This window comes from Varanus komodoensis, unplaced genomic scaffold, assembly GCF_004798865.1.
Source record: "Varanus komodoensis strain SLA01 unplaced genomic scaffold, ASM479886v1 scaffold28, whole genome shotgun sequence".
Classification (NCBI taxonomy): Eukaryota; Metazoa; Chordata; class Lepidosauria; order Squamata; family Varanidae; genus Varanus; species Varanus komodoensis.
Window position 1 is genome coordinate 8,702,359 of NW_025335727.1, and position 13,717 is coordinate 8,716,075.

Sequence of the window (13,717 nt, forward strand, 5' to 3'; positions counted from 1 at the left end):
TCTGAAGCCATTTTGAAATGGGTCCAGAAAATCAGTATCATGCAGGACAACCTGGAGCTGGAGAGAGACTGCTTTCTTTATCACCTTACAAAGAAATTGTATGTTTGTGACTGGTCTAAATTTTTTAAGGTTAAAGTGTTCAAATTAGGTTTCTTAAGGAGACATCATATTGTGGCTTCCTTCAGAAAGGTAGGAACCCTACCCTCTTTATGGATTATTTGAGACAGAACCAACCCTCAAGTATTCCCTGGCCTTTGCTTGGGTTATTTGCTTTCCTCTGAAACAAGCCATTCTTCATCATGGTCTCTGTGCATCACACATATGGGTGCTGTGCCTGCGCAGTACCTGTATTTGGGAAGATTCTGTCAGCTAGTAGCAGTTTTTGGCAGGGGTTATTTGCTTCCCTCTGAAACAAGCCATGCTGCCTAGGTTTGGAGAGCATAATAAGGCAAATGGCATGAAGCACATCCTGCCGCTTAAGCCATTATGGCTTGTTCAAGCCATTGCACATGCTGTGCATTCTGTGTCTTCTTTAAACTGTGGGGATTGTGAAAATCAGATCAGTGATTTGACCAAACTTTGTTTGACTTGCCTCTTGACCTGGCTTTTGAAGGGATGAAGGGACCTTCATCCCTTCAGGGCTTTTGAAGGGATGAAGGGACCTGTGAATAGACCTTCACAGAAATGAAGGGAAGTTCTGTGAAGGTCTATTAAAATGTGATACAATTTGTTGACTTCCATTCTGAGCTGGCAGTGTGTTCACACTGATGAACAGTAGGCAAGCAAGTATAGGCAAATAAGCACATTTAGACAGAAAAAAAACCCTAAAACACTCCACATCCCTCCAGCTGAGTGGGGCATGCTAGGATTTGTCGGATTTTATTCTGTCCAAACATGCACAGGATTGTACCCTTAGTAATGTAGAGATAAGAGAATGTTATGTAAGCTGTGAAAGACTACCTTTTCCCCTTTGCCAGTTTTAATGGTAGTCCTCAGCAAGTGGCAAAGGAGGTAGCTATTTAAATTTTCCAGAGTTTAAAAAGCAGCTCTAAACAGGACTTTCTGGACAAATAGCAGTTGCTTCAGTTCTTTTCATTGCACAAGATAATTTTGCCTTAACCTCAAAATGTAGGCAAAACAGCTTATTTCAAGCTCTGGTGGATGCTTTTTGTCAATTCAGAATAGCCCTAGCTCTGAAGTTACTTGCATTCAGGTTCTTTTACAGCCTTCTGCTGCATGCAAATGATGTATGGATTGGTGTATGCTAAGCAGAAGTGACTCACACTAGGACTACCGTGCTCTTTTTTAGAGGAACCCGGGAGCAGTACCTAAATTTTAGCTTGTGTGAAAGGAATACACTTCCTGATTCAAGATTCAGAGTCCACCTGAAACTTAACGTACCATCAAAATATCCTGTGTAGCTTGCCTCCTTGCCTGAAAATTGAAGCCTTTAAGATCTTTCTTCTGCGATTCTCAGTGACCATTTTGCTTTGTTTTGGGGAGGCCTGCTAGAGTCCAAGATGATACATTTCCCCAAAGTTGTGTGTGTGTGTGTGTGTGTGTGTGTGTGAAGTATTTGTTTGCTTTAGTAAGCTTTCAATGAATAGCGAAGGGTATATGGAGTGCATGTGTGAGAAATAATTTTTTTCAAGAATGCATACTTTGAAATAACCTTTTTGTACTTGAGCCTAAAGCAACTAGTTACCTGGGGCAGGGAATTGCCTTCTGACAGCACTTGTAGTAACTAGTGTTGAAACTGCTGTCAAGATTACTCCAGTGATAATACCATGAGTTTCTAAGAGTACTGGTTTTGGCTCCCTTTGCATGCTGATGATCTTCTTTCTTGCATTACATTGTCACACATCATGTCTCCAGTTCCTTATCACTAAATACTGTTTGTTATTCACTTTAGTCTTCCATCTGATTTGTACCACCACAAAATTCTTCTTCACATTAATGTTTAAAAAAACCAACTCCTTTCTTGTTAGGGTACTCTTATAGCAGAATTAATTTGAAGTTTTTCTAAGCCCTTGGGATATCTCAGCAAAGTCCACAGTGAGATATGCAGAGGTCAAACTACAAAAAACTTCTGTGTGGTAGACCAGTGGTGGTCGGGAAAGCCAGTACGGGGGTGCTGATAGGTCTGAGCCTGCCACTATTGAGCACTGGTGCTACAGCCTGTTCCAGACATCACAATAACCCAGAGGTTTGTTTTTAATCCCTGACTGTTAGGAATGAGTGGACCTACATGGGCATGCTGCCCAATTGCTTCCACAAAAACAACACTTCTTCCCTGGTTTGTTTAACTTATTTAAGTTGTTCTACCCTCTCTGCCACTAGCATCTCTGATATGTGAACCAGGAACTTTGGCTTGTTATGGGACAGACAAACATCTGGCTTATATTTTCCCCAATAAACCAGAGTTCCTGGTTTCTGTGTTATGCTGAACAGTCCAACAATGGAACCTCCCTGGGTTGTTTAGCCATTTCCCCTTCAGCAGCTGCCATCAGGCATGCTCTAGCCAGGTTTTGAAAAAATCCTGGATTGTTGTGATATCTGAACTTGGCATTTATCCTATAAGGAGATCTCTGAATGAGAGTAATATTCCTGGTGTATGGTCTTACTGGGAGATAGGGGGAAGGAATAACTAAAGCAGGTTTGTAAAATCTCACTCTAGGAGTCCAAATCCTCTCTGGGGCTCCCCAGAAGGCCATGCACCTTTTCTTGATCATCCGTCATTTGGCAGTTTATGGATTTCTTGTACAGTTCCATCCAAGCTAAAAGGTTGAAATGCCTCTCCTAAAGCAAAACTTTTGGCAGTATAAGCTAAAATATGCAGATATTTTTGTTTTTTTTGGCTCTGCCACATTTGCCTTCAGCTTCACCCACCACTAGAATGCAGCAGCCAAAATGGAATTTGACCCTTGGACTGAAGTAGGTTCTGCATCCCTATCCTAATAGATAAAACATGGACATGTAAGGTTGTGTTTTATTACTGTAAAATCTGCATTTTGTTTAAAAGTTATTAAATGCAGTCTTTCAATAAGATACTACTTTATCAATTATAGGGACTGCAGTTGTAAGAATCTCTCAAATGTTGTAGTGGGTGAAGGCTGCATTGGAAAAAGTCTTTTTTATGTTACCAAGCTTCTAAGCCTTGCAGTCAGTGCATCAATGTGTAGAAATGCTTAAGGCGCAGGTTCAGATTTATTGCTACAAGCTTGAATGCATAATCCTTGTTAGGAAGGAGCACCAACATTCATGTTGTTCAGACTGTGGTCCTGAGCACACTAACTGCACCCCAAATGCCACATAATCAGCTCATCCTTTTTAAACAATTGTAATGTCTACAATTAGGCACTACTTTTTTATAGTAATTCATGAACCAAATTTAATATACCAATCAGGGCAGGGGAAACTAAGATGCTTCAATGCAACTGAAGTATGGATTTATCCAGATGACTCGTGGAAGTAGGCTATATCCCATAATGCTCAAGCGGTCAACCCTCCAGTTCTTTCTTCCTGCTCTTTTCCTTTGTCATCAAGTTTCATGCATTCATTTTAATTTTCCTCTAATTTTAGATACATTAATTTGTGGGGCCCTTAGTGGGTGAGCAGAATCTACCAGAACACAATATCATTCCAGCTTATTAGTACAGAATTTAACACTTCTGTCTCTGATTGCACCCAGCCTAGACACATCTGTGTAAAAGGGGAAAATCTCCCTTAAGTATCAAAATACCAGTTTGCTTAAAGAGTTTGTTAATTGCATTATCCTACTGACCCAAGAAACTGTAGACAGCAGAACAATGGGGGCAGTTGGTTGAAAAGGAGGCTACTTTAAGATTAACTTGACCAGGGAGAGAAGTGAATTGTAAATACATTGTCCTATTTTTATTTCTGTCCTGGATCCAAAAGACCCTCATTGTGAAGTGTTTTCTATCATAGGTAAATGAGGGTAGGGCCTGAAATTTTTTTAAACATCCACCAAACAGAAGTGGGTATAGAATTCTAAAATGCAATGCATCTGATTTATAATTTGCTGTACTACTGAGGGCTATTGATACTTTCTCAGCTATTGTGGCTGCAAATATGGACTTTTTTGAAAACTTTCTTGGTGGAATCACCCCATTTTCCTCTTACTCATCTTCTTCTGTTTTTATTACTAGTTTTATCAGTTTATAGAGGTGGTAGAAATTTGAATGTGTGTAACCACATCCTGCCATTTTATTTTAGTGCAATATTCTGGATTCCTTGGAATAGGTGTAATAATGTCACTAACTGGGTCCTGATTATTTGTAAAAATTTGTTTGAAGTAATCAATAAAACAACCTGTCTTCCCCTCTCACTTTTTTTTAATTCTTTTTTATTGATGAGCTTGCCCAGCTACCCCAGTTCAATTCAGTGCATTGTTGGTTGCAATGGGGCTGCAGTGGTGGTTCTGTTGCGCCAGTAAAGAATGGTTTGGGCGCCTAGGCTGGGCACCTGAGAGTAACATGAGAGGGAAGAGTTGGTTCTTACAGGTTAACAAGCAGCCAATCAACCAGGCCAGACCGAGGCGTGTGTCCTGACATGGCATCCATCTGTTGTTTCTCGTAGTACCTCATTACCTCCTGAACAATGTCTCCCACGCTGTAGCCTTTCTTGGCTGCTTTATCAGCCAGCTGAGGAAGCTTGGCCAATTCTCCATCATGCTCATTCATGAATGTCAGGTTCGGCACATTGAATTGTGAAGCAACCAGCCACTGGAGGACAGCTTGCAGCTCTTTGTTCTGTGCACTGTTGTTGCAGTTCTGGTTGTTCACAATCACCTCAGAGCCTCCACCCCCTAATGGTCTCCCATTATATCTTCCATCAGAGTCACTGCCATTAGCCATCAACAGGCACAGCTTCATCACAGATTCCACCAATTGGTCAATAAACTGTTTGTTTATCTGTTCCATGTTGTCATACATATCCTGTCCCCCAGCAGATTTTGTCAAGGCCCTCTGTGGTCTGCTCTCAACAACGGGGGGCTGCTTATAGCCCCTGTCTGAGGAGCTGTCATCTGCACACCCAGCTTCTCTTAGCACTTTCTGGATGATTGACAAGAGAATACTTGAAATATCACCTTTTTGTGATTCGAGGTGAGAATCTTGCCTCCCGCCTGCTCTTGAACCATATTTAGAACCACCAGCTTTGTCATGAACATAGCCAAATGACGTTGTGTTTGTCTCACGGAGTCCTTGGTCCTTGTTTTTTTCTAAGAGATGTTGTTGTATTAACATTAATGCAGTTACAATAAGGTCCTTTGCATACACATCCATTGAGCAGTGCTTGTCTGAACCTTTGCTTCCAGAGGGAAGGGGCCGCATTTGTCCATTTCCTCTGCCCCCATGCATTTCACTTTTAAGGGATGCAAACTGCAGTCCCTGAGATCTGGAGTCTGAATGAGCACCTGTTTTCAAGGCTGTGAATGCAAGGCTTTGCGATTTTCTGTCATCACCTGCCAGCGCTTTAAACAAGCGCTTCACCATTGCTTCCAGGATCTCAGTTGACTTCTGGGTTCCTGCATTGAATAGGTTCTTCTTTACTGTGTTAACGAAGTCTGAATCCGTCATGAGCACGCCTGTTACATTGTGCAGATTTTTCATGGTGGAGTCAATTAAGTCAGAGATGACATCTCTGGTATGTTTGAGAAGTACCTTCTTTAATACTACACAAGCTGGTGGAGGATGCTTTCCCTTTTGGACTTTCATAGTCTTCATGAATGAGAACATCATATCTGAAGCAACCTGGTTTGCATACACCATCAGTCCTTTGCTTACAGAACCATCATCCTGTCCTGACTGTTTCCTTTCTAACTGTCTGTCTGCTCCCTGCCGGTAGCCATTCTGATTAGACTGATTGGACATCTCTCCATAAAAAAGTGAAGCCTTTCTTGGGTCATCATGAGATGACTTGGGAGATAGCTTTCCATAGTCATCACCAATCTTGCCATTAGATCCACGGGGATTAATTGACTGCCGAATGCACCTACCACTGCTTTCAAATTTATCCTTCATTTCTTTATGTGCCATTTGAACCACTAACGAACACAGTTTGTTGACATAATAAGAAAGATCATCTCCTCTCTGGCTACCAGAGCCCCTGAAAGATGTGTCACTGCTTTGGGACATCCTGTCAAATGCAGGCAATTCGTAAGCTTGTTTACGAGGGCCTGAGGGGGTTAGTGCATGCTGGAATCCAACTGCGTATTTCTGAAGGTCGTTGCTGAGCCAGCTCACAACGTTGACTTCTTCAGAGGAACCTTGCTTGAAAAGGCAGACTGCTCCCTCAGTATTAGTACTATTATCACGTTGGTTATCCTTTATTACAATGACTTCCTTTTCTTCAAGATTGCGCAGGTCAAGGGAAGGGCTAGGTAAGTTATTGTTTCTCCTGTGTTTCTCGTTGTCCTTTATGTTAAGGCTGGAGACATCAACAAAACAGATCACTTTACGATCTTGATCGCTCTGTCCGTTGGGGCTATAGAGGTCTACTTTGCAAAGGCCTGCCTGACTCTGTAGCCAGTCAATCTCCTGAGCCATACTAGGTGTCCGCAAGCAGAATTGTACTCCGGGCCGAGGAGCGTTCTTCTTTCTGTTTTTGCTGACCCTGCCCCACTCAAGATGTTGCCTCCTCTCTCAGCTTTCCATGCTCTTGTACTGGCTGGTGGCATTCATTTGTGTGCACACATGGTTTCTATGACAGCAGTGACATCATAAAGCATGAATATCATTCACCAACCAGTGATGCCTTGACCTTTGCATTTTTCATATCTTAACCTGAACAAAAAATATACTCCAGGATTATTGTCCATTCTAAGTCCGGTTGAAAAAAATGGATGTATATCTATTGCTTTATAAATATTTTTTCTTTTTAAAAAAACAGTTGAGGAAGCAGGCAACACCACTGATCCAAGTTATGTTTTTTTTCCTGCAAATAAATGTTATTGTATTTACACAAAGTCCAGCATAACACAGTCTGATTGTCTATGAAAACTGGGCCCTTAAGAATAATCCCCTTTTATGTATAGTCTTTGATTTCAAGGCTTGTAATGACCTTAGAAAGAAGAAATGTTGTTGTCAATAAGTCTTTTGTATTTTTAAAACTTTTCCCATTGTCTCTCGATTCTCAGTTCTACTTTCTACATTTTTCCTATTTCCTTTTGCCTTTGTGTCCTCTTTACTTGCTAACCCAAACCAGCTCACTTTTCATAGTCCATTGTTCTTTGAAACCTTAGAATGCAGTTCTGTGCACGCTTAGACAGAAATAGTCCTACAACTCACAGCATTCCCCAGCCAGCTTGGACAAGGCTACCTATATTTACTTACCAATGAACTCTGTTGTGTGTAGAGGTAAATACAATACAAGGAAAAGAAAAAGCCACCAAATATGGCAATTTCCAACAGAGCCCATTGTGCAGTAGTCCCTTCTGCTGATTTCACTGTGCAAGCAGCCCTTTCTGCTGATTTCAGTCCTCAAGCAGGATCTACTGCACTATGGAAAAGTAATGCTTTCAACAGAGACAAGTCCCTTATGCAGGCTCCTCTCACCTGCTCTGTGCCAGAAACTAGCATTTCTGTTTGTTAGCAGTTGCTCCCAGAAGTGCAAAGTGCTTCCTTTGCACGAGTAGTGGCTCTCACTTGTGAAAGCAAAAGTGCCGTGAAATCAGTGGGGCACACTGCCTGGTTGGATACTGCTCCTCATTTCCCCTTTCCATTTCTGTGTTTCATTGATAAATTTTTGCATACCCCACAACAAAAACATATCTTACAACAGATATTAAAAATAAATATAGAACACTGTGAAAAACCCTAGACTAAGACATCAAAAACAACTTTATTATAATGGATCAATGCACCCATGCATGCAGTGGCAACCAAAAAACAGATCTTACAGAGTTTTGGAAAGGTTCTTACTTTAGCTTGTATCTGGCAAAGAGAGTTCCACAGCTGGGGAGCAGCTATTGAATACCTCTCTGCATGTTGCAGCTATCATAATTTGCACTTTTTATTTATTTTAGAGATTGTGATAGGATGTAGGGGAAAGAAATGCATTTTTAAGAACTGGTTTATTAGTCCTGCAGTTTCTGTTTGGTGGTGCCAGAGAAAGAGGATATTTTTATTTTTGGAAATTATCTGGTATTCATGTTAGATAAGCCTGCATTTGTCACATTGTGGGTTGTTTGAAGAGATAGACAGACCTCACTTCTAGAACAAGCTACGAGTTATCTGAAGGTTGCATACCCCTTCAAAAACCCTCAATATTGAGTTCCCATGACAAAGCAAGCTAGAAGCATGTCGCCACTTATGCCTTCAAAATGGCAGCTGGCATGCTCTCCTAAGCCCATAGTGGCCTAACAAACCCATTGGTTGGGTTTACACATTGTAACAAACCATACTCAAACTTTGGTATGGGTTGAATGTGGGTTGCCATTGCACTGTGGATTGTTTTAAAAGAGCAGTTTGTTGTACTGTGTGAACCCACCTGCACTATCAAACCACAGTCTTAACCATGAGCAGCCCATGGAGAGAACACATGGTTTGTTCTTTGGTTATGATATGTTGGTTATTTGTGATTAACAGACCATAGCTTGTTAGCATGGCTGGGTTTATATAGTACAATGCTCCATTTATATAGTACAACAACCCACACTTCTGGCATCAAAGATAAAAATTTGTTCTGGCTGGCTTTATACATTTGCTTCTGTGGTTCTTTTGTTCATGTTTGTTGGTCCTCGAGGGTTGTACCCAATGTTTCTCTAACTTAACTCCTATTCATTTCAATAGACCTACTCTAACTAATACAGTAACATTGGATACAAGCCTAACACCGAAAAGGGGCTTGTAAAAAAGTGGCTGTGGAACTTGGTCTTGGCTGGTACATTATGTAGAATTACACTGATATGATAAATTGGTCTAGATCCCCATCTCTATGCCGAAGTACTGTCTTTTCCCTCTTCCTTTTAAATTGGAAACTGTATTATGATAGCTGTCGGCATTTTTGATATTGTAATTAATCTCTGTGCATGCCTAGCACTGTCCTCCTGCACACACATACCTGGAAGTAAGTCTCTTGCACATGGAATTACTTTTGAGTAAACTTGCATCAGATTGGCATTGTAAGCGTACATTAAAAGTACTTAGCATTCAATCCTATGTACTCCTGGACAGGAAAATGTATTGAATTGATTGATTGTTTAGTTAGATGGGCTCCTGGTCCGATCCAGCAAGTTTATCTTGTGTATTTTATTATATCCTGTACAACAAGTGTACCTACTGCAGTCAGGGACGGGCTGAGTAAGTTCATGTAAGCCTTACATTGTAAGGAGAGGTGCTCTTGAAAGTTTAAGCATTCTGATCTAAGTAGAGCTTTATAAACTAAAACAAGCACATTGAATTTGGTCAGGAAATGTTTATTTTATTGTATATATATTCCAACATTTTTCCTCTTGTAAGGAACCCACAGTGGTTTACATGGTTGTCCTCCTTTCATTTTATACTCACAACAACCCTGTGAAGTAGGTTAAGCTGAGAGTCAATGACTGGCTCACATAACCCAGTGATTTTCATGGTGGAGTCAGAAATTGAACCTGGATCTCCTGAGTCTCAGTCCAACAAGTAATCCACTACACCACACTGACTTTCCTCCTCCTCTTCTGGCTATTCTTATGAATGGTACTTATTGCAAGGCTGAATTCTGACCCACTTCTCCAATGGGACTTAGCTAATTGCATTTAGGTATAATGCACATGTGTTTTCTAATCTTAGCACCAACTGCAAAGTTTGGCACTAAACCACTTGTTAAATTTTGTTATATTTTTATTGCCATCTTCAGGTACAGAATTTAACATTGCGCAGCCAGAAGTTGGGTGTATTGTCTAGTTCACAAAATGGTTCACCAAAAAGCAGTAGTCAAGCCCAGACACTAGCCGTGTGCCCGAATAAACCTGTGACCAATACCAAAAGCAGCCAGTCAGATCCTCCAGAAAGCAAAAGAAAAGGAGACAGCCCAACTGCAGAGCCTCGAAGCCCAGCTGTTACACGTACATCAAGTATTCATCAGCTTATAGCACCAGGTAGGATAGAGTGATCACCTTTTTAAAACATGATCATTTTCAGTGTATCTGATTTGCAAATGAATTAATGTTTTGTGTGTCCTCTGCATACAATCCTGTGTTGTGTGGAATGTGCCATAAAATCTGAAGCTTCAGGAGTTATCGGAACTTCTAGGCAAGTGAAAAATAATGTAATGAAGTGGCACATGAATGAGGGGAGCTGAACCCTTTCCCATTTTGCCTGTCTCTACTGGCCCAGGCACTGGTGTCCAACCTTGGCTTTGAAAAGAAAAGCAGTGATATGAGTTGACCAGAAAAAAAATACTCACTTCCCTATACCACTAGAGGTCTGATTTACATGTTTATTTTGCTTAGGGTACAGAATTAAAACAATAATGTTAATTTTAACTCACTGTGGACACAATCCTGCCACCAGTAGATGCTGTCCTGCCAGCCACAGAAACATTTGGATCCCCAACTCTGACCTTAGCAATGTGCTCCAGGGTCAGAGCTGGGCCTACACATTTGGAGCACTCTGCTTTCTGCCCTTAAAGGTGGTACAGTTCTTTCTGCACTGGCGGCAGGCCTAAGACCACAAAACCAACCTTGGAATTGGTGCTGGGGCAGTAGAGAGGAGAGGAATGCTGCTCCACTGGGATATAATGTATCCCAGCAGTACCTCAGCCTGTCCTCCTTGCAAGCAAGCTGGCGCACACACACAAAACAAAAAAACAAAACAAAAAAAATTAGGAGAATTCAGTGCAGTTGGTGTGGTTGAAATGTTATATTTTGAAATGTTAACACTTTACTTCAAGGTTATTTTTATTTTAAATTATAAGTAATTGTTATCAGAGTATTTGTAAATATTGTAAATATTTTAAGATATGACAACTCAAAAACACAAACTTCCCTTACACTGAGATAGATCCATGCTTAATAATACGTTGACTTTACCAGCAGGTAAAGTCACATCGCTTAGTGAAGGCTCCCCATGACTCAGATTGGGTTAGGGTTAGGTTTTAGCCTTTGTTTAAAAAGCTGTTCATGTGAAATCCTGGTTAATGGCTTAAGGTAAGAAATTTTGCACATAGCACCTGCTTGCCCTCTTCTTCATATGCGTAATTCCAGTCTAGTTTGGAGAAGTATCTAAAGTTTTATGTGTTCTATGTAAACACAAACTATATTACTGGGTGCAGAAGTTGATTTATTAAGAATTGAGATTCTATATTTTAAAAAAAATCTCTGCCACTGTGACTTAAAAGATAACCGTATTTTGCAGAAGCATTTAGCCCCTGTTGACCTTTCCACATTTTGTTGTGTTGCAACCTGGAATTGAAACTCATCTAACTGACATTATTACCAACTGATACGCATAAGATGCACAATCCTGAAAAGTATCTTCTGCAATATTTTTAGTGTGACTGACAAATGCCAGATTGTTTTTGTTTATTTAACTTTTGTGCTGCTATAAAAATATTTCCTTTTACAGTGTTAACCATCTGGGTATATAAAGGGGGTAAGAAAACCAGTTAAATCTTTTTCAGTTCCAAGTCAACTCTATTTTAATTCCAACAAAATGTAGAAAAGTCATAGATGAGAGTGCCTGATAAAATCTCAGACAGCAGAGTATAGACTGATTAAGATAGTCAGTGGTCAAGCATGGAGCTTCTGGTCACCACAAATCCTCATAGTTTACTAGTGGAACCACAACAATGTATATAAAGCAAGCAAATCTGCTTATGCCTTTCTTGAATGTATGGTTCCTCATGGAATTTCAGTTCCATAAAATGCATTGACAACACTGTTTATGCTTAAAAAATAGAATGCACAGCTGAGTAAAAACATTGTTATGGGATTGGATTGGATTAATACAAACAAAATGACATTTCATTGTTCTCAAGTGTTTCTCTAAGAACTTGTCAAACTGAATATATTGAAATATGCATATTGAATGTCAGTATTCATAAAGTAGGGGTCTCTTTTCTTGGTTTGGCTAAACACTGGGTGGAAAACTATTTTGAAAAGATCTTTTTGTGTTTTGAAAGCATCTTTTGTGTATTTTAATTGATTTAAGAAATCAGTATTAATGGCCATTTTTTCTTTTTATTGTGCAGCTTCATATTCTTCAATTCAACCTCATTCTCTGTTAAAGCATCAGCAGTCCCCTCTTCATTCACCACCCTCAAAAATATCCCACCATCAGCTTATCTTCCAGCAACAGCAAGTTCAGCCGATCACACTCCAGCTTCCCCCCAGTCAGGAAGCATCTTCTTCACAACACTGTGTACCACTCCAGGGCCATGCTCTTCCTCCAACTTCCAGCAGTACCCTATCACAACACTGTTCACCTGTTCACATCCACCCCCCTCCCCTTCCTCCTGCACTTTCCCCAACCCCATCCCAGTCCTCACAACAATCAGTGGTGGTATCCCCACCACCACCTCCTTCACCTAGCCAGTCACCAACTATAATTATCCACCCTCAGACTCTCATTCAGCCGCAATCGCATCCAGTAGCATCTTCAGCGCTTCAGCCAGAGCATAACACAGCACAGGCCAATGACAGTCCAGCAGAAGCTGCCTCGCAGTCAGCCAGTATTCCACCCCAACTGCCATCTTCTCCAGTAGTACACATTGGCCCAGCAGATCAGCCTTCCATGGTGTCCACAGGCCAGCAGATAACATCTCCAACACCTCATCAGCAGTATCCGACTTTGCAGCCCACACCCATTCCAGTTGCAACCTCTCCACAGCTATCAACTTCTCCAACCCACAGTCAGCCACTTCCCCTTCCTCCTGTTCAGCCTCTACAAGTGCAGCCTGAAATTTTGTCCCAGGGTCAGGTTTTGGTACAAAATACATTGGTTTCTGAGGAGGAGCTTCCTGCTGCTGAAGCTTTGGTCCAGCTGCCATTTCAGACCCTTCCTCCTCCTCAGACAGTTGCAGTAAACCTTCAAGTGCAGCAAGCAGTACCTGTTGAGACCCCAGTGGTAAGCCTCTGATAACTTCCTCTCTAGCTTTAAAGCTAGCTGAAACAATTGCAAGTTAAAGCTGATTTAATATTAATGGGTTTTGTGCTGGATATTTGTTTTCTTATGAATAAGCTTGTCAAATAGTTTTAAATAGATGCCTTTTCCTACAAAACATTTACCAATTCTAGCATTTTTGTGTGATAGAATCTTCATTTGATTTACAAATTCTAGCTGGTCTAAGAGATTTCAACCAGAAGTGCAGAGTAAAAATTTCTAAATAAACCCAAATGTACATCAAGCAGACTGAAGCTTCTGTTGTAGCATTGCATTGTACTGCTGCCATCTTTGCACCAGCTGTTTTACAGTTATAAAGCAGTAATTACCGTAAAATGTGCTTTTCACTCATCCTCATTGAAAGGTAAATTGATTATAGCCCATCTGTGTATGCTAATTCTTTTGCTTCCTCCTGCTTTCCACCATTAAGTGTCTGCTTTAAAGTACTTGAGAAAGAAAATTCCAATGTAATATGGTACAGTATAGGTTTTTATATTTTCTCTGCACAGAATGCAAGTGTCATATATGTACATCATTCAATGTGCACAGCTTTTTGATCTTTCTTTCTAAACTTGGCAGAGGTGGAACTAGCCTTTAGTTTGATGCTGCCA

General features: G+C 40.7%; 3 protein-coding genes across 4 annotated transcripts in view; 1 reads left to right on the forward strand and 2 right to left on the reverse strand.

Annotated features, from left to right (window-relative positions):
* The window catches only part of PRKCI (protein kinase C iota), a 108,893-nt gene that overhangs the window by 64,164 nt on the left and 31,012 nt on the right, over positions 1 to 13,717 (reverse strand). The gene's annotated exons all lie outside the window — the stretch shown is intronic.
* The window catches only part of PHC3 (polyhomeotic homolog 3), a 63,843-nt gene that overhangs the window by 29,114 nt on the left and 21,012 nt on the right, over positions 1 to 13,717 (forward strand). For both annotated transcript variants that reach the window (XM_044434504.1, XM_044434505.1), the window contains exons 7-8: positions 9,862 to 10,102; positions 12,196 to 13,070. In XM_044434504.1, the coding sequence (XP_044290439.1) occupies positions 9,862 to 10,102; positions 12,196 to 13,070 (1,116 nt within the window). The remainder of the gene's footprint in view (positions 1 to 9,861; positions 10,103 to 12,195; positions 13,071 to 13,717) is intronic.
* Positions 4,289 to 7,716, reverse strand: LOC123025617 (A-kinase anchor protein 4-like). The gene has a single exon (XM_044434514.1). It carries the CDS (start codon positions 6,567 to 6,569, stop codon positions 4,518 to 4,520), a length of 2,052 nt encoding a protein of 683 aa, XP_044290449.1. The 5' UTR covers positions 6,570 to 7,716; the 3' UTR covers positions 4,289 to 4,517.